The sequence below is a fragment of the Pollicipes pollicipes genome, unplaced genomic scaffold, assembly GCF_011947565.3.
Source record: "Pollicipes pollicipes isolate AB1234 unplaced genomic scaffold, Ppol_2.1 Scaffold_4002;HRSCAF=4701_pilon_pilon_pilon, whole genome shotgun sequence".
Lineage (NCBI taxonomy): Eukaryota > Metazoa > Arthropoda > Thecostraca > Pollicipedomorpha > Pollicipedidae > Pollicipes > Pollicipes pollicipes.
In genome coordinates, this window is record NW_023596420.1 from 39,379,741 (window position 1) to 39,404,636 (window position 24,896).

Sequence of the window (24,896 nt, forward strand, 5' to 3'; positions counted from 1 at the left end):
TTCCGCCCGCGCCGCTGGGGGCTCCAGAGCGGGCGTGGCCCACTGTCTCGTGTGCTCCCGCCGCGGCCGGCGACGCTGCTGTGGGCTCGAGAGAGCAGGCGAGGCCCACCCGGCTCGGCGGCGGGGCAGGCGCGTCGTTCTGCCTCGCCGACGTCAGGCACAGACCAAGGTTAGCGGCTCGAGCGCGCCCGCCCGCCAGCCGCGAGCGGTAACGCGGGCGACGCCGTCCGCTCTCCGAGCGTGTCATCGACAGGCACACGCATCCCCGCTGTGTTCTACTCGAAACCACTATAAATCCAGCTGTGCTCTGCTGCGGTGTTCGCCGGTGTTCCACTTCGTAGCTGCCGGGTGTTATCGGGATCCGTTATCTACGGTTTTGGGATCACATTCTGACGGACAGATCACTGAGAACGGTCCAGTTCAGAAACAAATGTATGCAAACATTGTGTTTCTACGAGATCGCTTGTGTCGTTCGCCGCCACGGCTTGTTTCTGACATGTCCCAATCACCATATGACTCGACTGTACCTTGGGCAACAGCTCAATCAAACTGAACGACAGCGTGCATTTGCTGTAATTGTGATCGACAGGACACTTACGTTTACGTATTCAGGCGCCCCACTAGTTATACGTCCAGGGTCTAAGAATTCATAACAACTTCTTGCATCACAATATACTGCCGCACCACGTGTTGCACGTACAACGGGACGATCTACTGGACGTACTGGACGGCAAGTAAATAAGTCCCACCACTTTGAAGACAAAAGGAAGCGCCGCCAAGTGACGATAAACTGTTACAAAAATAAACATCCGGGTCACCACACAATGCCACACACAATTAGCATTGCACCACACGTGCCCCGGCAGCCCAGCACTGGGTCAGATCTCCCGTCCACAGCGTTGGCGCCTTGCCGCCCGCCACGAGCCCGCAGCTCGCGCCGGCCCGCCTAGTCCTCGGTCTTCTTGCCGCCCTTCTTGGCGAACCACTGATCCGACTTATCGGCGTCGATGGCCTTCTGCAGGAGGTCGTCGGCGGCCGGGTCGACCTGCGACAGCTCGGCGAACCCCTCGGCGCCGACCAGACATATCTCGTGGTCGTCCGGGTCGGCCAGGATCACCACGCTCACGTCCGCTTTGCCGGGCGTCTCGAGCGTGACCAGCGGCGTGAGCACGGTGCCGCCCTCCGCGCGCGCGCGCGCCTCGGCCGGCGCCAGTTCGGCCGTCGGGCACGCGAACGCGCTGCGACCGAACGCGGCGGCGCGCTCGATCGGCTCCGAGAGCTGCACGAGCTCGAGGCTCGCCTGCCGGCCGCCGAAGCCGAGCAGCGCGCGAGATGCGGCGCGCTCCGCCACGGTCATGCCGATGATGCCGCCCCAGTATGCGACGGAGCGGGCCAGGTCAGAGCAGGCCAGGCCCCAGCGGCGCACGGGGTCGTCGCCGGCCGGCACGTCCTCGTCGCGGAGCCGGAACGGGTAGCCGCCGGGCGCCTCCAGCACGAAGAGGTCGCCCTCCTCGCGCATCGGCCAGCCGAGCCGGCGCGCGTTGGCCACCGCCTGGCGCGAGTGGATGGTCAGGCCGAGGAAGTCGTTGCCGCGCCGGTAGCCAGACAGGCCATAGTTGTAGGTGAGCTCCACCACGAAGTGCGAGTCCTCCGGCCCGTAGCCGACCATCGTCTTGCTCCACTTGCCGTCGTAGGGCCCGTTGCAAGTGGCCTTGCAGCCCTCCTCGAACTCTTCGTGCCGCAGAATCTGCATTCCCAGGATCTCTTTGTAGAACTTGGCCGTGGCAGTGCGGTCACCCACCTTGAAGACGTAGTGCAGCGCCCTTCTCGTCGCCATGGTTGTGTGCTCCTGACTCCTGAGGTCAAGAGAAAAGCTGTCAAGATGACAAATGAGGTTGCCAACCTACGATGTCCCGGCAAATAGTTGCTGGTGGCGGAAAGTATAGCCCAATGCAAATGAGCATTGTCTTCAAATGTGTTGACTGGGAATTTCCTCGCTAAGCCTTATCCTTGGCAGTGCCTTGTTAGAAAGTCAGATGACAAAAGCAGGTGAAACACCCTGCATCATCCACACCAATTCTTTTTTCCCTCCCAAACCTACCCCTAAATTACTGCCTAGTGGCTGCACACTTCCCACCATTATATCAGTACACACTATGAGCAACTGAGTAGGGTGGGAGTGAGTTATGTCTCTAGTGGGCATTAACTATACCAAATGCTCTGCTGTGAGAACTAACAGAGAGGAAAATTGCATGCACCAATGGGTAGGGTAGAAGTGACTGATGTGCGTAGTAGCTAAAGTAAATGTTCTGTTGTAAGAATTGACCAAAGGTTTATGCAGCAATGGCTTGAAATGAAAGGAATAATTGAGAGGGTTGAGAGACTACTGTTTTGCCATCCTGCTCCCACCACTGCCAAACTACATGCATCAATTGAAACACGGGGCTACATGTCAGTGTAAGTTGTAGCATATCCCTATCCACAGAACTCTGTTAGCTTCCACCAACATGCTGCACCAGATTACAGCTACCTCCTACACACATTCCCAAGACACATGAACCTTAAGTTAGAAATAGACTGGTGGTAGGCATTCTGGTTTTTCTTGCCAGCTTGAAGTCAACTTGAGGAGGCCAAGGATCTGCCAAGGAGGCCAACTTGACTGTCACTGGTCCATTTGGTTTTGTGTTCTGGCCATGAATGCACATAAGTCAAACATTGAAAAACATTCCATGCACCATTTTGTGCACAAACTGAAAAAAACCATGAAGTCATGAAATTTAGGAAAAACCTCTCCACATGGGCTGTCCCTGTAGCTGAGGGGATAAGACAGAGGGCCATCCTGTGTCATGGTGCATGCCTGGCTTTGATTCCATCTTTCACATTTCAGATTTGCCCAGCCCTGAAAATTTTAGACCATCTGATGAAGGCAAATGGATAGTGAAGGTGTTTCCAAGCAGGTGGTGGGACCAGGGAAGACAAAGGGAGGGTCTGATCCCTTTCAGCCTCATCTTAGAAACCTCCCTCCTGAGCTGTTCACTCAAACATGCAGACTGTGACACAACAGGCTGATGATGTGCTTGTTCCCTTTAAAGGCAAGGTACACAGGGTCTACAATGCTGCATGCATGTACATCCATCCAGACAGGTCATCTCCAATGATACTGACTGATCCCCTCTGCACTCCCACTCCTAGTTCATGAAGGCATTATGACACCGAACAATGGGAACCTATTACCTTGGTAACATAAACCCAAGGAAGCGGAAGCATTCTGTCACCAAAGCCATGCAAACATCCACAGATCACCATCAAATACAATCCAGCATAGAGAGGTAAGCAAAGCCTAGGATACAAGCTGTGAAAGGCCTCACTCAATGTGGGCCGTAAGACTAGACTACCTATATTCTAACATTTCTACTTTTTCAGTGTTTTTAGGTCACATTTTGCTGGTGAGTTTGTTAAAATAATGTATGGGATCAAGTAAACTTTGAGAGGAGGGCATGCCTTTCTTTGGGCTGCAAAGTTCCATCATGTTGGTTTATCATAAAGATAACCTATTACCATCATCCAAGCACAGGATGGGCTGTGCTCTGTCCTGTACCCCATGCACAAAGCACCCTGGAAACATTACCCAGAAAAGAATGTGTGAATGCTGTCCTTCCAACACTGGGTTTTTGTTTGTTTGTGTCAAGTTTGTGACATTCCAAAATTGGAATTATTCACATTTTGGATTTCTCACCATCACCCCCATGCAGTAAATGGATGCAGAACAACCAGTGAATAAATGTCAATTTTAGCTACAAGCATGTATCTGCTAAATTTATAAACAGAGCCCCCAAAGATTCTGGGGAATCAGGTTAATTTTGAGCATAGCATTATTGAGGTCAGAAGAAGGTGTGAACAGCTCAGGCATCATGGGATGGGGTAGAACATAATATGATAGAATTATGTTACCAATAAACACCAGATGACAGATGAGCATGCCTCCTCTCCCCATTACATCTAGATTAAGCAGATTATGATCACATGTTTGCATTTATAATTTTAAACAAGGTTAACATACTAGTATACAACTACTTGCATCAAATGAAAAAAAAGGTTTGTTCAATGGTCCATTGAAAATTTGAAAGCATTACTCATGCACACAAAAACAACAAATAATCCTGTGACAGGATGCAAAGGACATGAATGTAGTGATATCAAGCCCCCTATCAGTATCTGAAATTTGGTTTTGGCTCTTGACAGAGATCTAACCCAGGTAAATTTGCACTGTATTCACAGCTGGCACTGAAGGACATTCTTTGGCAGCAGATGACAGTAAACACCATGTTCTGGCTGGTCTCAGTGACTGCCAGGGACCATTAGAGATTGGCTGCTTGAAATTTATAGCTGTGTGTATTCTTAAGGTTTAAGTCCTAGTTATGGCTGATAGAAACCAGTGCTTAAAATGTTGTGCACCTGTTGCACAATTCCTCAAAGCACATTATGATAACTTTATGATTGAAATGTCACGCAAGCCACAATACTATACAAAGGAGCATCCAGGGCATAGTAGTTAGTGCAGCTACATTCTAGCCAAGTTACAATCTTTCTCACCTATGGGAGAGATTCTGGGGCAATATGATACCCCCATAGGCTTTTACTGACCTATGTACACTTAATTTGGGATCAGGGGTAAAATTTCGGTTTTCTTCAAGTACTTCACCTTTTTTAGAAGAAGAAAAATCTCCACCGCGAGCGTTTTACGCGCAGTGCGGCACGGGCTCAACCAGCTCGCGTTAGCAGGATTGCTCGACTTTGAAATCATACAATCCAAACGACATCTTTAGCACCAAAAGTAATGAGCAGGCAATTAACATTATTCACTACGTCGTTTCGACCACTGCTACTCACAATGCTCGCATGATTGCCTATCATCTTCAAGAAATAACCATCTGATAATATAATAATTTCGGCCACAAACAGGTCATATGATTTTTAACACGCGGACAGCCGACGATTTATAGCATGTACTAAAAGGGCAACATAAGCACCAAATTACGTACATTCGAGCAATCAAGATAAGCATCCCAGTTCTTCACATTCGTGTCTCGCATTGATGTTTCCAAACAGACAGCACAGAGAAACACCCAACAATGTCGGCGGAACTGAAGCATTTCCAGCAGTCTTAAAAAACGGACCAAGCCACGGGAACCAAACACCGAAGCCAAGCCAACGTTTTCGGTACGGTACATTGACGTCTATTAGCGCAGTGCATCTCATACACGAGTCCGGATAATGTGATTCACACTTATTAGGACCAAACACATCGTGACGACATTGTCGCTTAAACTACAACACTTGGGTTCAATTAATATGACTACTCTGTTGCCGTGACATGCTGCAATCATGTGCAGAGGGACTGTCGTAGTACCCTCTTAAAGTAGTGCACCTCCTGTACAATTCCAACGAGCAAGGCTTGAAATCGCTCTGACATCTAGAGACATACTCTGCCGAGATAATATGCCAACAGCCACCCTAAGGAAACGGATCAAGCCTCGGGAAACGAAGACTGAAGCAAGGCCAGCGTTTTCGGTACGATACATATACGTCTGTTAGCGTAGTGCACCTCACACACGAGTCCGGATAATGCAATTCACACCTTAAGAACTGAACACGTCGTGCTGACAATGTCGATGGAACTGCAAGACTTCGGTCCGATGAATAAGACTCATGCATTGCCGTGAGATGCTGCAATCATGTCGTGCAGAGGGACTGTCGTAGCACCCTCTTAAAGTAGTGCACCTCTTGCACAATTCCAACGAGCAAGGCTTGAAATCGCTCTGACATCAAGAGACATACTCTGCCGAGATATTATGCCAACAGCCACCCTAAGGAAACGGATCACGCCTCGGGAAACGAAGACTGAAGCAAGGCCAGCGTTTCGGTGCGGTACATATGCGTCTATTAGCGTAGTGCACCTCACACACGAGTCCGGATCATGCGATTCACACTTATTAGGACTAAACACATCTTGCTGACGATGTCGGTGGATATGCAAGACTTCGGTCCGATGAATAAGACTCATGCATTGTCGTCAGATGTTGCCATCATTGGCGGGCGGACTGCAGTAGCACCCTCTTCAAGTAGTACACCTCTTGTATAATTCCAATTGGCGAGGCCTAGAAACCACTCTGACATCCAAAGACGTTCTCTGCCGAGATAATATGCCAACAGCCGCGCTAAGCAAACGGACCAGGCCCCGGGAACCGAAGACTGAAGCAAGGTCAGCGTTTTCGGTACGGTACATATACGTATGTTAGCGTAGTGCACCTCACACACGAGTCCGGATCATGCGATTCACATTTATTAGAACTAAACGCGTCGTGCTGACAATGTCGATGGAAATGCAAGACGTCGGTCCGATGAATACGACTCATGCATTGCCGTGAGATGCCGCCATCATGTCGTGCAGAGGGACTGTCGTAGCACCCTCTTAAAGTAGTGCACCTCTTGTACAATTCCAGTGAGCAAGGCCTGAAATCGCTCTGACATCCAGAGACATACTCTGCCGAGATAATATGCCAACAGCCACCCTAAGAAAACGGACCAAGCCCCGGGAAACGAAGACTGAAGCAAGGCCAGCGTTTTCGGTACGGTACATATACGTCTGTTAGCGTAGTGCACCTCATACACGAGTCCGGATCATGCGATTCACACTTATTAGAACCAAACACATCTTGCTGATGATGTCGGTGGATATGCAAGACTTCGGTCCGATGAATAAGACTCATGCATTGCCGTCAGATGTTGCCATCATTGGCGGACGGACTGCAGTAGCACCCTCTTCAAGTAGTACACCTCTTGTGTAATTCCAATTGGCGAGACCTAGAAACCACTCTGATATCCAAAGACGTACTCTGCCGAGATAATATGCCAACAGCCACGCTAAGCAAACGGACCAAGCCCCGGGAAACGAAGACTGAAGCAAGGCCAGCGTTTTCGGTACGGTTCATATACGTCTGTTAGCGTAGTGCACCTCACACACGAGTCCGCATCATGCGATTCACACTTATTAGGACTAAACACATCTTGCTGACGATGGTATAAGGTACGCTGCGCTTATACATATGTACCGTACCGAAAACGTTGGCCTCGCTTCGGTCTTCGGTTTCCGGGGCTTGGTCCGTTCCCTTAGAATTGCTGTTGAGACGTTATTTCGGTACAGTGTGTCTTTGGATGACAAAGCGGTTTTTAGGTCTCGCCAACTGGAATCATGCAAGAGGCGCACTACTTTAAGAAGGTGCTACTACAGTCTGTCCGCACATGATGGCAGCATCTCACGGCAATGCATCAGCCTTATTCATCGGACCGAAGTCTCGCAGTTCCACCGTCATTGTCAGCACGATGTGTTTAATTTCCATAAGTGTGAATCGCCTGATCCGGACTCGTGCATGAGGTGCACTGCGCTAATAGACGCATATGTGCCGTACCGAAAACGCTGGCCTAGCTTCAGTCTTCGGTTTCAAGGCTTGGTCCGTATCCTTAGGATTTTTATTGGCATATTATCTCGGTAGAGTATGTCTTTGGATGTCAGGGCGGTTTTTAGGTCCCGCCAATTGGAATTATACCAGAGGTGCACTACTTGAAGAGGGTGCTACTACAGTCTGCCCGCCAATGATGGCAACATCTGACGGCAATGCATGAGTCTTATTCATCGGACCGTGGTCTGGCATATCCACCGACATCGTCAGCAAGATGTGTTTAGTCCTAATAAGTGTGAATCGCATGATCCGGACTCGTGTGTAAGGTGCACTACGCTAATAGACGTATATGTACCGTACCGAAACGCTGGCCTTGCTTCACTCTTCGTTTCCCGGGGCTTGATCCGTTTCCTTAGGGTGGCTGTTGGCATAATATCTCGGCAGAGTATGTCTCTGGATGACAGAGCGATTTCAAGCCTTGCTCGTTGGAATTGTACAAGAGGTGCACTACTTTAAGAGGGTGCTACGACAGTCCCTCTGCACGACATGATTGCAGCATCTCACGGCAATGCATGAGTCTTATTCATCGGACCGAAGTCTTGCAGTTCCATCGACATTGTCAGCATGACGTGTTCAGTTCTTAAGGTGTGAATTGCATTATCCGGACTCGTGTGTGAGGTGCACTACGCTAACAGACGTATATGTACCGTACCGAAAACGCTGGCCTTGCTTCAGTCTTCGTTTCCCGAGGCTTGATCCGTTTCCTCAGGGTGGCTGTTGGCATATTATCTCGGCAGAGTATGTCTCTGGATGTCAGAGCGATTTCAAGCCTTGCTCGTTGGAATTGTACAAGAGGTGCACTACTTTAAGAGGGTACTACGACAGTCCCTCTGCACGACATGATGGCAGCATGTCACGGCAAACGGAGTAGTCATATTAATTGAATCCAAGTGTTGTAGTTTAAGCGACAATGTCGTCACGATGTGTTTGGTCCTAATCAGTGTGAATCACATTATCCGGACTCGTGTATGAGATGCACTGCGCTAATAGACGTCAATGTACCGTACCGAAAACGTTGGCTTGGCTTCGGTGTTTGGTTCCCGTGGCTTGGTCCGTTTTTTAAGACTGCTGGAAATGCTTCAGTTCCGCCGACATTGTTGGGTTTTTCTCTGTGCTGTCTGTTTGGAAACATCAATTCGAGACACGAATGTGAAGAACTGGGATACTTATCTTGATCGCTCGAATGTACGTAATTTGGTGCTTGTGTTGCCCTTTTAGTACATGCTATAAATCGTCGGCTGTCCGCGTGTTAAAAATCATATGACCTGTTTGTGGCCGAAATTATTATATTATCAGATGGTTATTTCTTGAAGATGATAGGCAATCATGCGAGCATTGTGAGTAGCAGTGGTCGAAACGACGTAGTGAATAATGTTAATTGCCTGCTCATTACTTTTGGTGCTAAAGATGTCGTTTGGATTGTATGATTTCAAAGTCGAGCAATCCTGCTAACGCGAGCTGGTTGAGCCCGTGCCGCACTGCGCGTAAAACGCTCACGGTGGAGATTTTTCTTCTTCTAAAAAAGGTGAAGTACTTGAAGAATACCAAAATTTCTTATTAAGTTGGATGGGATGCCAGCCCCTTCCCCAGCTTTGAGAAGAAACCTGGTCAAAATCGGGGAGAACACAGTTTGCACCATTTATATAAGATTAGAGATCTCTGCCCACCCACCCCACAAATTTTTGTACAAAACTACACCATCTGGGACGTCAGATTGCTGCGTGATCGAGGTGCGAGGGTCTCCTCGTAGAGCAAGCCAGACGCACAAATTTAGCGTCGCTACATCTGCTCACCTACACTGACTCTAATACAATACTTTTCTCAGTGTATCGCACTAAGCTGAATTTGTATACTAGCTTTACCTATACCCCCGACCATTCGCGCCACCACCGCCCACCTCTGCCTCACACTCGGCTCTCCGTTCTACGGCCTTGCGCAGCTCCTCCAAAAAAAAAAATGCTCGCAAGCTTCGTCAATAGTGCGCAAGGAATAGCAGTCTTCAACGACAGAGCCGCTATAAGTTATTTATCGGTTTTGATATTGCTTTTAAGGATCTTGATGATTTTGTAAAACTATTCACCAGCAAAACCCAACTCAAATGAAAGATAGGTATCAAAAAAACGCCAAACAATTATAAAAATACAAAACTCAATCTCTGCTCAACGGAGAAGAAGAAACCGTTCCTGTGCTTTATACCCAGATCATAATTCTGTGGTGATGCTCTGTAGATCGATAGAAAAAATTACATGTTTTTATTTAATGCCCATTTTATGCGTTTACATGACGTATTTAGGTCGTCTTTCTTGATGGGGAAATATGCCTCCCCCGCACCGCTAAATCCTCCCCCATAGAGCCGGAGACTCGCGGAGCCGTGGATTTCTGCGTGCCGGAGCGAGTGTTTCCGGTAGCGTTTGGCGTCACCGTTACACCTTCTACACAATCTTTATTTTGATATCTTGAAATGCAAATTCGATGAAGATATAATGCAAAAAGGGCTAGAAATATTTTTCACCAATATATGACCAATTCACCGTACATTTAGGGATATATATTTGTGTGACAGCATGTACTTTCGCATCAATTTTTACTGCCTTACAATGATTTCCACGTGCTATCCAGGAACGTTGAATCCTGACGTACACGAGATGTTCTCCGTTCTCCCACTTCTTCCTGGCCCGTCAAGAGACGCTGTTTTGGGTGCAGATTCTGGCCCGGCGTCTGAGGGCGTCGGTGTCGTTGGCGGATGGAAGGTGGGTCAAACGTGCGCTGATGTGTACCAACGGGCCAGAACATTGAGTGCATTGAAAGGAAAGACTATGCGTGATATGGCAGAAAGATTCGGCTCAAACCCGCAAGCAGTATCCCTCGTTTAATCGTGTGAGTGTGGCACGCGATGCTGACGAAGTTTCAGGAGGAGTTTCCTTCGTCTCACATTGCTCACAGAAAACAATTGTTATGTTCTTTCCAGTGTATATTTGTGGACAACAAAATGTCTGGCGGCTAAAAACACCAAGAAACACCCAAGTTTCAGATAATGCCCTCAATTCAGTGCGGACATGCAGTCGGTGGCATGCTCGTTACCTAAATCTCAATGTGATAGCGGTGTTAATTGTGATCCTCCTCTCAACAACTATGAAGCAAACCACTCAAGAAACCTTCCTTTAAGAAAAAGCAAACTACTCACACGGTTGACCGTGGCAATTATGTCACGGTCAACCGTGACATAATTGCTGTTGCTATAAACACAAAATGGAGCACCAGAGCGATTGACCGGAAAATGGAACATGTGTACAACCTCCGCATGTGGATAACATTCCTTCACAGTTGACTCTTCCCCCCCCCCCCCCCCACTCACTCACTCACGTTTCTATCCCCAGCACAGGGATTTTTTCGTAAGTTGGAAGAGGGTCCAGCCCTTCTGTGTTCCGAAAACAATACGAAAGAAACGTGATCAAATTAGAGAACATTTTTATGTTTAAGTTGGAGTCAGTAATTTTCTCTGTCCGTCACTCCCTCAACAAATGTAGTAAAAAAAACTACCTCAGTCCTCAGAACACATGCAGTACGACCGGGGTCCTGGAGATCAAAAAATGAAAATCAAAAAAGAAAATGCGGCAGCAGCGGAAGCTGTTTCCTCTTTGCCCAACAGTTGGTGCGTGGTACATCTACTCACCGATAATGAGACCAATTCCAATACCTTTCTCAATGTGTGGAGCTGAGTTGGACGTAACTGCGGTCTTTAATACTCCCACCCTGCACCCACTCGCTCTGCTGTCACGGCAGGTGCAGTCCTACCAGACAAACTTTTTCTTTTTCACCTCAGGCGGTCCCTGAAACTGCTTGTCCAACGCGAGTCAAAGGGGAATTAAAGGGAACAATTTAGAATTGCGTGGGGCTTTCACAAATACCAGATAACTTTCACCTCAGGCGATACCCGAAACTGCCTGTCCAGCGCAAGTCAAAAAAGCATTGAAGGGAATGTTTCAGATTTGTATGGGGTTTCCAACTGAAACAACCATTTCGGAAATCATTCCCGGAAGTTAACAGCCCGTCCTTATTATCAAACAACCCTCTAGTTTCTGGCAGAGCCTAAAAACCGGCATGCAAAGAGGTCACGCCTGTTCTCCGAAACGGCTCGTCCCATCGCCTTGAAACTTTCATTCATCAATTCCGTGCAGTAAGGTGAGTCATGGGGAGGCAATATCGAGACCTGACCTGATGTCAAATATCTCGAAAACGCGAGGGGAAAATTTTACATGCAGGCGCACACAACTCAGACCTTAGAGCCCATCGCACTGATCGCTGTAAAACTTTCACCACGGGGTGGGCCATACCCGATTCACTCTAGAAGTTGATAATTCGGTGACCCTAGGTGAACAAAAAGTTGTTAAATTTTACAGATATCAAATTTCTTGCTTACAGACAACTAAGTTCTCAGCACCTACCGAGACGATCACTCCGAGACCTTCACCATTAGATGCGCCGTACTTAATTCCCGTTCATGGTTAAAAATTCGTTGACCCTTGGTCAGGTAAAAGTCGTCAAATTTCACAAATTCCGAAATTTTTGCCTGCAGACAACTCGTTCAGAACTTGCTGCTCAGATCGTCCCAAAACCTTACCATTCAGCACACCTTATGTCCTGATTCCTGCAGCTGCAAGGATGGCGCCATTTACAACTGTCTTTTTCTTTTATGTTTAGTGACATTTACAATTGTCTTTTCCTTTTATGTGTGATCCCAAGAAAACGTGAAGCTTGGAGGTTGACTGGTTGAAACTGGCCATACGAGGTTACTGGCTTTACTAAATAAATCCGTGGAGCAACCTTTCTGGTCGTAATTTGGTTGGAATTGGGGTTATATGTCTCTGTTCAGTTCACCGCCAGCTACTAATTTTGTGAAACTACACCGGCCTTGATCTACGCCCTCATATTCTGTGCAGGCTTGTTTTTGGCGAGCTATTTAGAAGTCACCACGTGCTATTTTGTCTCTGCTCTATTCACTGTTCCCCATCGTTATTGACCGTAATAGGCAAGAACGTGTTTGATGTCAAACTCCAAGCACTTAGTTTCAGGGGATCTGTTGATGGTAATCTGCTCAGACCGGCACACTTGGAAATGCTTGAAGATTGAGTGCCTGCAATTCGCTCACTTCGTTCAGCATCGCTGCCCTCCGATCTTCGAGCTGGCTTCAAAAACTTACGACTGCACTGCCCGGCTCTGTTGGACTGTTATTAAAGAGCTTTGGCTGCCACCCCCGTGGAGCATCCGGAGCGGCGTGCGAAGCTTGCGTTTGGTACTTCGCGGACCTAGGAGCGCGGCGAGAAGACGCCTCTCATTGGAGACTTTTGCAGCAGAATTTTTCCAACACGCGGAGCGCAATAGGATGGCAGACAAGACCCAAAATAAAAGCGCAACAGTGCGGCGGCAGGGACGTCATACGAGTTGTTGAAGCCAACCTAAAGACCAGAAGGCTACAATGCTGAGCGAGGTGAGCAAACTTCACATGTCAAACTTCAAGTTCTTTCAAGTGTGCGGCTCTCGTCAAATTACCACCACCGCATCCCTTCAAACTAAATGCATGAAGTTTAACATCAAATGCGCTCTTGCGTATTAGCGTTAATAAATGTGAGGAACAGCGAAGAGTGTTACGACAAAAAAGCACGCAGTGACTCCTAAATGTCTCGTCACAGACAAACGTGCGCAGTCTATACGGCGGTAGTTGCTCAAAATTAGTTGACGGAGGGAAGCTGAATAATGAGAAATAACAGCAACTACTACCAATTTGCAACGAATAGGTTTCTCTACGGATTTAGCCCGTTCTCTTCTCGAAGTTCGGGGGGAGGGGGAGGGTAAATCTCATAAGTGGGACACACCAACGCAATTGCGTTTGTGTTTGAGTATGTCTAATACACGCCACAAGACGTTACAACATTCGTGATGCCCTCCATGCAGATAACGTGACAGGGGCGTGTTTCGCAAAATGAGTTGGCGGGGAGACTGAGTAGTTAAAATGCACGAGGTCCGCCCCAAAAGTATACCATCAAACGGGTTTCCGCGGATTTGCCCACTCCCTTCGCACAGCTGGGGAGGCTTGAATCTACGCGTTGGTGGTGGTGCTGGGGGGGGGGGGGGGGGGGGAGAGAGACTACTACTAAATTACAAACTGCAAACCTGTAACCTGGGATCGTTAGTTTATTGCGTGTGTACTCGGTGAAAACGAACATGGTCAGCGACTTTAAAGAGAATGGTTCATAGCCTCGCCTTGAGTCGCCGTTTTTCGTAAAGCGAACTGATTGTGAGGCTCGATGCGACAACCCCTCCCCCTCCCTCCGTTGTTTCCAAACTAAGTCAAAGACTACCGGAAAACACTGGTGAATTGGTCGTAAGGAAAACGCGCGATTGATAGAATTTTTTATCGTTAGGTCTATATTTGACCCCCGGTTTGTCAGGTCAAAGATAAAGCTTTTGTTCGACATCGATCTCGTTCACCTTCACATGCTAATATTTACTAGCCCATGTCCTTTGCGCCACCAAGTCTAGACAGGCGTGGTCATTACGCTGTTCTGAGTATAATGGTGTGCAGTTCTATGTGCTATAGCAGACATTCATGATGTATAACTCCGTCAATGTAGCAGCGTAGGCCTTCCGTATGCGGACCGCGGAACCGTCGATAGTGCCGTCCACAGCCCGCGCCGGCCGTATGTCGCCGTGTAGTGTTTCACATCCAGGGGACCACAGGAGTATTATATATATGAGGAGTGATAACGACGACACTGACCAGTACTGCGGGGAAAGGGGATGTGGGGGAAGTAAAAGAGCTGAGGTTCGTATCGTGATTGGGTTAAGGATGAAAGTAGCATCTCCTCTCGGTCTTTTTGCGATTTTCTTTTCCCTGTTAATACTACGTGCTATGCTGTACTGTGCTCTCATCTCCTTTTCTGTGCTGTCCTGTCATGCCATTTGCATTCCTGCCCTGACTTGTCTTGTGTACTCTTCCGTACTCAGAATGCCGATAGTGCAGTGGTTAACGCGTCTGCGTGACCCCTGCGTGTCTGGGAAACCAGGGGTACGGGGTTCGATTCCCTGCGGTGTCCGCCCTGTCTGCAAGGGCGTGAGGCGGACGACGACATAAAACCTTAGAAGCTGAGTGCGTCGTGAGTCCCAATGACGACTGCTGTTCTACACTGTCATCTTTTGCCCTGTGTTCTCATCTCCTCCGCTATCTTGTTTTACATTGTGTCTCTCATCCTGCCCTGGACGCTAACTTCCCCTGTTCTTTCTTGATGCCACCTATCCTCTATCTCCTATCTACTGGCTGCAATGTTATACCCAGCAATGGTGCTGGGGCAATGCTGCATAAAGTTTGGGGTACAGAAAATGCCATTTTTACCCTGTTTTTGATGCGTGTTACATGCTCATGTGTGGGATCTCCCAATTTTGCCTGTAATTGTTTTTTTTTTAATTTTTCAATTCAAAATGTCATTTTCAGTTAAGGTTGTTTCGTCTAGGTTCCAGTATCACTCCTGCAACCCTGACTGTACCCACGATCTCGTGATAACGTCCATGCCCAAGAAAGCCAAAAATTACTACATAGCACGTTACCTCAATGCCTGTTAATGTTAATGTCAATGCCTGTTTCCATCTTGCGGCTCCCTGACTCATTCTTGTCCTGTTCCGTTTTGCTCATAGTCTACAGCACCTTTTCGTTCACGCATGTCACTTGTGTGTTTCACTAGTATTTATTATGCTTGCCAATTTTGTGCTCACAGCAGTAGTTGTTCGGGAGCACAGTAAGAGAACTTCTCTTGTGTGGTAGCTTTGCGGCACATTTTCGTCACAAATGACGTTTTTCATCTACCGAAATAAAGGCCGCTGCGGTATGTCGTCAGCACATTTGTGAGCACCAATCACGACCCAGTGTTCTCCCTACGTTATGTGACGTGACCAGAAAGTCACACGGTTTGTGACGTCACGTGCCAGCTGACGCCGCTGCCAGGATCCTTTGTCAGCCCGTAAGCATGGAGAAAAAACGCTGCCAGATGAAATAAATCGCCCTGGCGAAGATGCGGGAGTTTAATGTGGTCGCTGTTGCGTTTGCGAGCACGTTAGGTAGGATGTCTCCAATTTGGAGGGATATGACGTAGGACATATAAGAAGGGAATTAAACTGCCAAGGGTAATCATGAAACGGTGTGGCAGTGAATCCTGCTGTATCTATTTGATTGCGTTCCCCAGTAAATTGGTACTGTAGAATAATCGCAAAAGATGGGGAACAGGAACGAAACGAACCGCGTCTCGAACGTGGGCTTTGTCAGTTCAAGTGGGAGTTAAATGAAAGGATGGGCTTTATGTCAGGAGAAGGAGCAGTAAAGGATCGATAAAACCTTTCCCACAAAAATTGAGTGAACACTTCGAGAAGGAAAGAAACTTAAATGAGTAGGGAATGGAAGGAGGGATAGATGGTGGTAATACCGGACACGTGTCAAACATCCAGATACCACCTTCCAGGTAGTGTGTTATCTTCGGCGGTTAGCCAGAGTTAATGTATGGCTTAAAGCAGTTAAAAAGTAAAGGAAAAAGGAAAGAAAATACAAACTCCATCGACACACACATCGACCGCTTTACCGGCACGCATGATGTTGCGCATTCTAGCTGACAATCGCGCTGAGGACAGATTGAGCAGGACTAAATACCCATTTCGCAGGGGTATTTATTCCGGTAAATAAAAAACGCCACTTCTGGCAAAATCGTGCTGCAAAGCTACCAAATTAGCTAGGTTTTTTACTGTGGTCCCAGACATATACTGCTGGAAACACAAAATTGGCAAGCATATTGCATAACAAACACGCCTTTAACACAGAAGCGGCGTGCGTGAAGAAGTGGGCGCAGCCGGCATATAAGCAAAACGGAACAAGACAAAAACGAGCCAGGGAGCCGCAAAATAAAATATCAACAGCGATTGAGACACATGCTTAGGATACCGTACTCTGGAATAATATTCGGCTTTTTTAGGCAAGGGCATAGTCACGACTATAGATTGCGGCAATACTCAGGATTGGAGGGGCGAGACTGGAATCTAGAGGAGACAACCTGAACTGAAAACGACATTTTGAACTGAAAGGTGAACAAATTATGCAGGCAAACTTCGGGCGGGAATCACGTGCATCGGCATGGAGTACACATAAAGAGCGGAGAACAAAACATGTTTTCCGCCACCCAGTCTCCATAGAGGTTCCACCATCACTGGGCATGACATGCCAGCCAGAAGCCAAGAGATGAAGGATAGGTGGCAACAGGACAGAACAAGACACGTTAGCGTCCGGGAATGATAAGAGAGGGCAAGATAGAACAGAATAGAGGAGAAGATAACAGCACAAGGACACAGGATGACAGGGCGGCACACCAGTCGTCATGAACACTTACGACGCACTCAGCTGCTGAAGCTATGTGGCGTCGCCTTCCTCTCACCCTGGCAGACGCGCTAACCACAGCCTGGTACCCTGGGGTTAGAAAAGCAAGCAAGATAAGTCAATATATGGATGGAGATGACATGACAGGAGAAGTAGAAGAGGTCAGCACAGTACAGCACATCACATGAGGATGGGGAAAGGGCAATCCGTAAAAAATCGAGAAGAAACGTTTCTTTTATCCTTACCAGAATGACAACATGATCCTTGGATCTTGGACTCCTTTTACCTCCTCCTCCAACCCAGCACTGGGCAGTGTCGTCGTCATCCCTCCACCTATAACACCCCTGCGTTCCCCCTAATGTGGAGCACCCTATGGCGATCTACGGCATCATAGTCTGAAACTGTACCTATATAGCTTGTGCAAGTTTGTTTTTGATGAATCATTTGAGAGTCACTACATGCTTTTTTGTTTCTGCCGTCTTCACTTTTCCTCACCATAATCGACTGTGATAGGCAATAACGCCTTTGGTGTAGAACGCTCAATAACTCCAAGCACATAGTTTGAGGATAACCGGTGGTGGTGACCTGATCAGAGCCGTGCGCTTGAAAGTATTTGAGGTTTAACTTTCGGCGATTCTCTCGCCTCGCTCAGCATCGTTGCCTTTTGATGTTCACGCTGACTTCAAGAGCTCTAACGACTACGCTGCCTCCGCGCCGTTGCGCTGTTACGAGACCTCGGCTGCCACCCCGTCCCGCAGCCGTGGCAGCGTGTGTTTACGTTCCGTATTTCGCGGACCTAGCATCCCAGCGAGATAAGTTCTCTCATACAGTACCTTCCAGTACAATGCGTATTTCTATATTCATATCCGTCACTCAGCATGTCCAACCGCCTCTGTCAGTGCGTAAGCCGCACGTGCAGCGAATCACATCTCAACACGAGCTGTTTGCAATAGCGTAGTACAAGGACCTGACTTGATGGAATCCCACAGCACAACGACTTAATGCAATGAGATGATCCACTCATCTGCAGTCCACCTCATGCGATTTACTGACTCTTTTGCGAACACATCTGGCGTCGGCAGCTCATAGCCACACATTGCCACCCTACTGGTACCATAAGTCCCGCGTCGGCGGACAGATGGTGATCCCCCAGTCGTCGGTGTCACTGGTGAAAACTTGTGGAAGTCCTGCGTGCCCCTCAACGTGATGGATTTTGAAGAGCGCTCCGTGGGGCGGTGTGCCATGTTCGCCAACTTATGCCGAGATAGGAAGATGAACATGGCTTCGCTGACTAGTTTCTCCGACAGAAATTTGAGCACGTCGTGCGTGCTCAGTGTTTGCCTCCGCGTCTGAGCCCCTCTTGTGCGGTGGCACGCTTAGCCGTACCTCAGATGCCGTCACAGGCGACCTTACCACAAAACGTGCCAAATAAACGTCATTCACAGGACACCCAAAAGTCAACCTCATGGTGGCATGCATTGATGAAGTTGCACTCATTTATTGCTGTGCGGCACTGCCGTCTGTGATTTTTTTGGACTGGACTCTTTGGCACGAAGTTTTGGGACAAGCCGTTGTAAAAAAACGCGTGAACCACGACTGCATCTTGCTTTGTATCATAAGGTTTGAAAAAGTATATCTGCGGCACAGCACATCCTGCGATCCTGATGCCCTTTTGAGCTTTCCGGCATCCTTCAGCCGCCTCGGTGCCTCGGTAGGGCGTTCTGGAGATTAAAAGATAAATGAGCGTAGGCATTGGTCCGTAACAGTTAACTGGCCGAGGATGGGCATGCCAAAGCAGTATTCACACACGATGATGATGACTGTTTTAAAGCTCTCAATGCGCAAGTTTAACTTACTGCTTGGAGTATGAACGTACGACGTGCCTATGAGCATGCGACCTCCCTACGTCAAGCATAATTGTATCCAAGCAAAACGTTGGGCTGCACTCTGCTAAACGTTACCAGATATTGCCTTCACGTTGCCTTGATAGGAAAACCAGCTGTTGGCTTATATTATATCTTTTCTTCAACTACGTGACTTGTCGCTGGCATTACTGTGCGTAGAAATAATATTCGTGTAATTATTCAGCGAGTCTATGGACACTTCTTTAGTTATGAATTATGTACGGCATGCTAACAACTGCAACAGTGCAAACATTCGCATACTTGCGGTCAAAGGCAAAAAGCTGAGCATGGGCATGACTTCATCCGCAACTTGACGATCAAGCTGAACGATAACACGAGGAACAGCCGAATCATCAGAGGGAAGAGTCCTATCTTCCGCACTTTCATTTTTGCTTCTAGGTACTCCGAAGCTCGACTGCGAGTCTCGTGCAAGCAGACTGTGTGGATCCTCGGATAAATTGATCCAGCAGCTCACGCACAGATTGGTCCCCGCAGCAATGCGGGGACCAATCACGTTTTTTTACCAGCACATTTGAAACCGTGCCTATGGCCTTATGTATAGGCTTCTTGTGCCATTGAAATGTATCACTAAACGCTAGATGCGCCATCCTACTACTCACGCAAATCCAACGTCGGCTGAGCAAGGTCTGGCGGTCACAACTCCCGAAGAAGCACGGCTAGCGAGGGCGAGCGCTGGGCCTTCGCGGCACAGGGCCGCACTTTGTTTGTGCCTTGCCAGATAACATAGCAACCCTTTGCATTCGCAGCTTTTTAATTTCGCGGCGTGAGAAATGGGCTGGAAAAACAGGTAGTTAGCCATATGTTTGTCACTGAGCAAGTGCTGTCACGTACTACTCTCCTTCTAATACATCACAAGGTACAACTTATGCAATATGTTCCTATCTTTTGCAGTAGCGTCGCCACGCTGCTTTGCTTGCCTCCCCCTCTCCCCAACTCTGTGACACTACCATCGTCACATGATCGGGCCCTCTGTGAAGATGAGAAATGTGAATGCTCCTAGTTTTTTGCTAGGCTGCATTTTTACTTTCCTATCTCTGTCTTACCGCAATACATTTAAGCTCAATTTTGTCAAGAACTGGGGACCACCTATCCCGGCACTTCCGTACACTTGTATGACAAAAGGCGGTTAAGTGATGGGTCTTCTCACCCAGTGACACGCTTCACAACGATGTATTTTGCTTCAGTAATATGATATCCCTTGTACATATCACAACTGGACTTGTGTTCAGTTCATTTTTTACCCGGCTCAGTATCAACTTCCGGATTCTGGGATCTGATTCAGCTCATGACTCCTAGCTGTTTTAATCTTGTTTTATTCAGCTCAGTTCAGAGTTATTCCTTGCATGGAGTCATGACTCACGCAGATTGTAAAATCAAAGGTCCGGTGCGATTCTGGCTAGTTGCTTTATCTTTCGTTACCCATATGATTCGTTCATATATATATATATATATATATATATATATATATATATATAACGGTATGAGAACTGGGTACGGATAGCTCAGTAACAAGTTTGTAGTTTGAACCTAGGAAATGCAGTGCAGCAAACAATACCTTTCCTGTAACTTGTCACCAATCAACTCTCCAAAGTCTTATCTCCAGGCTAGCACATTCTACCTGGCACCTACGACCCAGACCCATTTGTCACATAGCATGCAATGTGGACCAGACTGCACTAAACCTGACTGTTGGCAGTCTGCAACCGCCAAGTGCCAGCGAAGTGTACCCACAGGTAGGTAACCGCATTTCCGTTAGTCAGTATCAGCCATGGCGTCGTCAATGACATGTCAACAATTCAAGATTGTATTGCCGCTCCCGTTATAGCGACCAGCTAGCATAAAATACAAATATTTTATGAACTTACCTTGGGCAAGCGATAGGGATTCCGGACTACAATTGCATATCTCACAAATCAGCCCAACAAATTCCACTGCTCGACCCCCGTCTTCCAGTCAGCCAGAAACTGAGCTGAGCTGACCTAAACTGAACAGCTGAACTAGAAATAATCTAACGTAGGCGCCCACTGTTGTTTCCACCAGGGTGCCTAGAACTCGTTTCATCACTCATCAGGTCACTCTATGGTGAGTTAGGACTCAAAATACGTTTCTGCGATGCGTAGAAATAAATGCGCTGTGTGCCACTTTACCATATTTCAATACTTCTACATTTGGAGGCCAAATTCTGATTTGCAAATTGTGTGTTGTATGGAAATAGTTATTGATGAAATCCCTGGGAGGCTACGTGCGGTCTACTTTGGGAGGCCATATGCGATCTACTTTTGCGACATACAGCACGCGACAAAACGCAACTTACATTGGTCGGGGCCCCAGCGTCTGGCAGGGCCCCGTAGTGCCTGACAGTAACCCTGTGTTGGCAAGGGGCCCCGGGTCGGCCAGATGCAGTGTTCGAGGAGGCCAAGGGCCTGGCTTGCGAAGACGGGCCCTCAAATGACGATCAGAGGGACTTCTGCGCCGGTCGAGGACACCCTGAATCACTATGTAGACTACAGGCGGCGTTGCAGAGGCGGGAAGGCACCCACGTCATAACTGCGAAAGAATGCGACACCTACGTCGTCTTGCTGGAATCGTATGGTTGACACCTTTAACCCCCGCGTGAGTGGCCTTTTAGGATCGTTAATACGATCGCATGTAGCGCCTGTTTTGTTGTGAACGCTACCGTATTTGGAAAGGGGTCGGTTGGAGGTGACAGAACACATCATGGCTTGGAGACCGGCTTGCTGAAACAATGAGTTATTGACTTACGTTTGTACTGCATCTTTGGCTTCGGGCGCCATGTGTCGGAAAAAAACAGCGAGCTCAAACACTTATTCAGCATGTCTTTCTCCACTAATGTCGTGCATAACATTCATTCGCATTTGATTGAACTTGGTAATTTGTGCCTTTAGTTGTCCCTTTCAGATAAATCTAAGCGTCCGCTTGGCGGTGAGCATCCGATACGTGCGGGACATCTCTTTGAGTGCCAGATTAAGCCGATGCCTCACGAGTCGTTGGATACGAACTCCTCGTCAACCACCTCCTATCAATTGTCAATGAAGTCAACCTCCTAGCATTATATTTCATGGCGTGTCCGACCGATCTGCAGCCCTCAGCAATCATGCAACCAAGGTTGCTGCTTCACGCATTCCCCACCCCATGCTAAAGCCCCATAACTCCGCAGCTCACCGTGACCGTCAGCGACAGCCAGCCACGAGCCGACTTCACCTCGGGGTTAGCTCCCAACGCTCGAGCGCGGACGCCCGCAAAAATAACAACAAAGAAGGGTTCCTTCGCGGGGTATGACACGCAAGCGGCGGCCTCCCATGATGGCAACAGTCTCACGTGAAATTGTCAGAAGGAATGAGAAGGAGATCGCGCTCGATCTCGCTGCCACCTTGGTCCTTTCGTTGCTGGCTTGTTCAACAAAGCAATCGCAAGGCATGGTGTGTCTGTGTGCGGCCACACAACGTTAAGGCGAAGATAAGATATTGTTAGCTGCTGAGGTGCCCACTGCGTACTCGTGGACGTATCACAACCATCCGTGAAAACTGCTCATCGTTTTCGCTCAATGCGGTCTGCGGTCGGCATGGGTATCCAGCAGTTGCCTATTGGTACCAGCAAATAAATTAGCAACAAATATTTGTGGAAGTAAATTGCTAAAAAAGTTACCTTACTATTACCAGTTCACTTGCAATAGCCCATGGGACATTGCATAGGTCATAAGATCACACAAACTGCCTTGCCTTAGCCAGGAAGGTCCCTGCCAGTCAGGCTGTCGACAGTGGTGATGACTTCCGCAATGACTTGAAGACTTACCACCCTTCAAGTGGATAGGAAACTACAACCTTGGTTGGTACTGAGTGAAGAGTGCAATATTAACACAAAATGGTGCAATGTGAGCAAAAGGTAATGCAAAGCAAGGCACCCTAAGCGTTTCCCAGAATTGGAAACGTTACTTCTAAGAGAAATAGTACAAACTGAGTGAAACGCATGGAAGTGAGGAAAAGCAGTATCACAAATTGGGCGGTATGAAATAAAGTGATTTTGTAACAAATTTCCGCAGAAAAGCCAGAAAATAACTAATTCTTTCAAATCAACCACAGGGCTTAGTCACTATTAAAGGGGGCATTCCAAACTTATATGGGGTTTTGAGCTAAAATGACCATCTTGAAGACCTTTCGGTGTTGTTCACGATCCTGCCATTCTTAAGACCTAAGCCGTCTAGTTTCTGAGCCAGACGCCTGCAAAAATGGTGAAAGGTATATCGGTGGGGGTATTTCAGTCACTTTGGTATTCATGACGTCATCGTAACTTCATTCAATCCCTGCCATTCCATGAGCCATGTGGCGGCCAAGACCAACAAAAAATTATTGTTGAGGCGTTGATACCTGACGTTCGTGAGCGCGATTTCCGTGCATGACGGCCATCAATTGATTCTCAATCAATGCGGTGCGAGCTGCGATGGCGTTCTCAAGCCATGACACATTGACGACCATATTTACTCGACAAAGAATTACGCTGTCTAGAGCAGCCTTTTCCACCTAAAAGTATACCAATGGTTACAAATGAGCTCGTTTCATCATATCTGATGCTTGATTCAATATCTTCAAATGTGAAACATTCTCTTTAAGCCACACGGTGACACACGGACAATGAGTCCCCCCTCTCCCCTCCTCCCCACTGCTTGGGACATAGACAGAGCGGACAGAGAATCCTCCCACTCTGATGAAGATCTACCGGACCACTTCCGTGGCGCGTGGGAAGAATCACGCTAAAACACTGCCTCCCCGCCTCACTTTACGCGACCTCATACGTCCGTGGCGTAGAGGATTCGCTGTCACCAAATCACAGCCAACAGTCATCACAAAGCCTACAAACCTTGCAACGGCGGTGGCAGCGCGCGGCTAACGACGGGAATTCCACCTCTCACCGCCCTTCACGGCTCACCCCTCGGCGTCGACTGGTCCGCGAGCAGTTCGGCGGCCAGGTGCATGCAGGCGCGTCGCACCGGTCGGAGGGTTCAGCTAGAGGACGGCGTGTCCTTATGTAATTTCAGACTTATGTAATGGCTGGGGCGTTCCAAGGCAAATCGCAGCGAAGCTCCGATAACGTAACGTCACTCTTGCATGCCTTTTGCGACGCACAAAGCGTTTGTGTGCGGGCGGCCAACACAAGTGAGGGAGCGAGCGCGTCCCGCCTAACAGGTGCATGCAGGTGTGGTACAAAATATAGATGGCGGGTCAGAACGACTTGTGGTTGCCAATGGAAATACACTGGTCACTAGTTGATTGAGCTTGCGTTATCTTTCCGCCGTATTTTGAGAAGTCAGTTCTTCTGTAACATTTTGGCGTCGAAACGCAAGAAGAATTTCAGACTGCACAACAACGATGCAAAGTCAAAAGTATGGAAGCTATGATCAGGATTTGTGCTTGGAAAATTCGCGGAGGCTGCTCCAGTGGCCTCACAAATCACGTGGAAAACCTTCGACCGTAGGTGCGCCACTGTTTTCAAATCGCTCATAATCCAGTAAAAACGTACGCGTTTTACAGCCCTAGCGCAAGGCTATTAAACGCCGCTGAAGCACTGGGCCCACTCACCGGCGGTAAGCAACTGACATAACCCGTACATGACGTCTTGTTGAGGGCATGTCGGGCGATCCATGCCTATAAAAAAACAAAGATTGAGTGTGTTGACGTAGGCTCCTCCACTACCGGTAAACTTCGGGTTTGAACTTTTGAAAGACGCAATAACCAATGTATTTTTTAGCAGCACATTATGACACTGTTGCCACCGATCGAAACATGACAACCAGTTGGTCGCAAAAGGTGTACACCGGGCTCATGTGCAGACGCACTCGTCGTTTATCTTCATGTTTTCAACGCTACAGCCATTGGCGCAGTCTTTATAAAATCAGAATGAGAAGACGATCTCAGTATGTATTTTAGAATCCGGGTATGACCAGCGGAAGAGTCCCCCACATCAATCAAGATCGCCTGAAGATGTTCAAGGCTGTCTCAAGGTCGCTGTCAAAACAGTTATCTCGGG

At 48.0% G+C, this 24,896-nt stretch overlaps 1 protein-coding gene across 10 annotated transcripts in view; it reads right to left on the reverse strand.

The window, feature by feature from the left end:
* Positions 1 to 547: 547 nt before the first annotated feature.
* LOC119093629 (glyoxalase domain-containing protein 4) overlaps positions 548 to 24,896 on the reverse strand; it is a 40,363-nt gene continuing 16,014 nt past the window's right edge. The window contains exons 1-3 of one of the 10 annotated variants that reach the window (XM_037216618.1): positions 9,418 to 9,438; positions 2,561 to 2,638; positions 548 to 1,856 (exon numbers count right to left, since the gene is read on the reverse strand). In XM_037216618.1, coding sequence (XP_037072513.1) covers positions 947 to 1,837 — 891 coding nt within the window. In that variant the 5' untranslated portion in view covers positions 1,838 to 1,856; positions 2,561 to 2,638; positions 9,418 to 9,438 and the 3' untranslated portion in view covers positions 548 to 946. The other 9 variants (XM_037216610.1, XM_037216615.1, XM_037216617.1 and 6 more) reach the window with 9 other exon arrangements.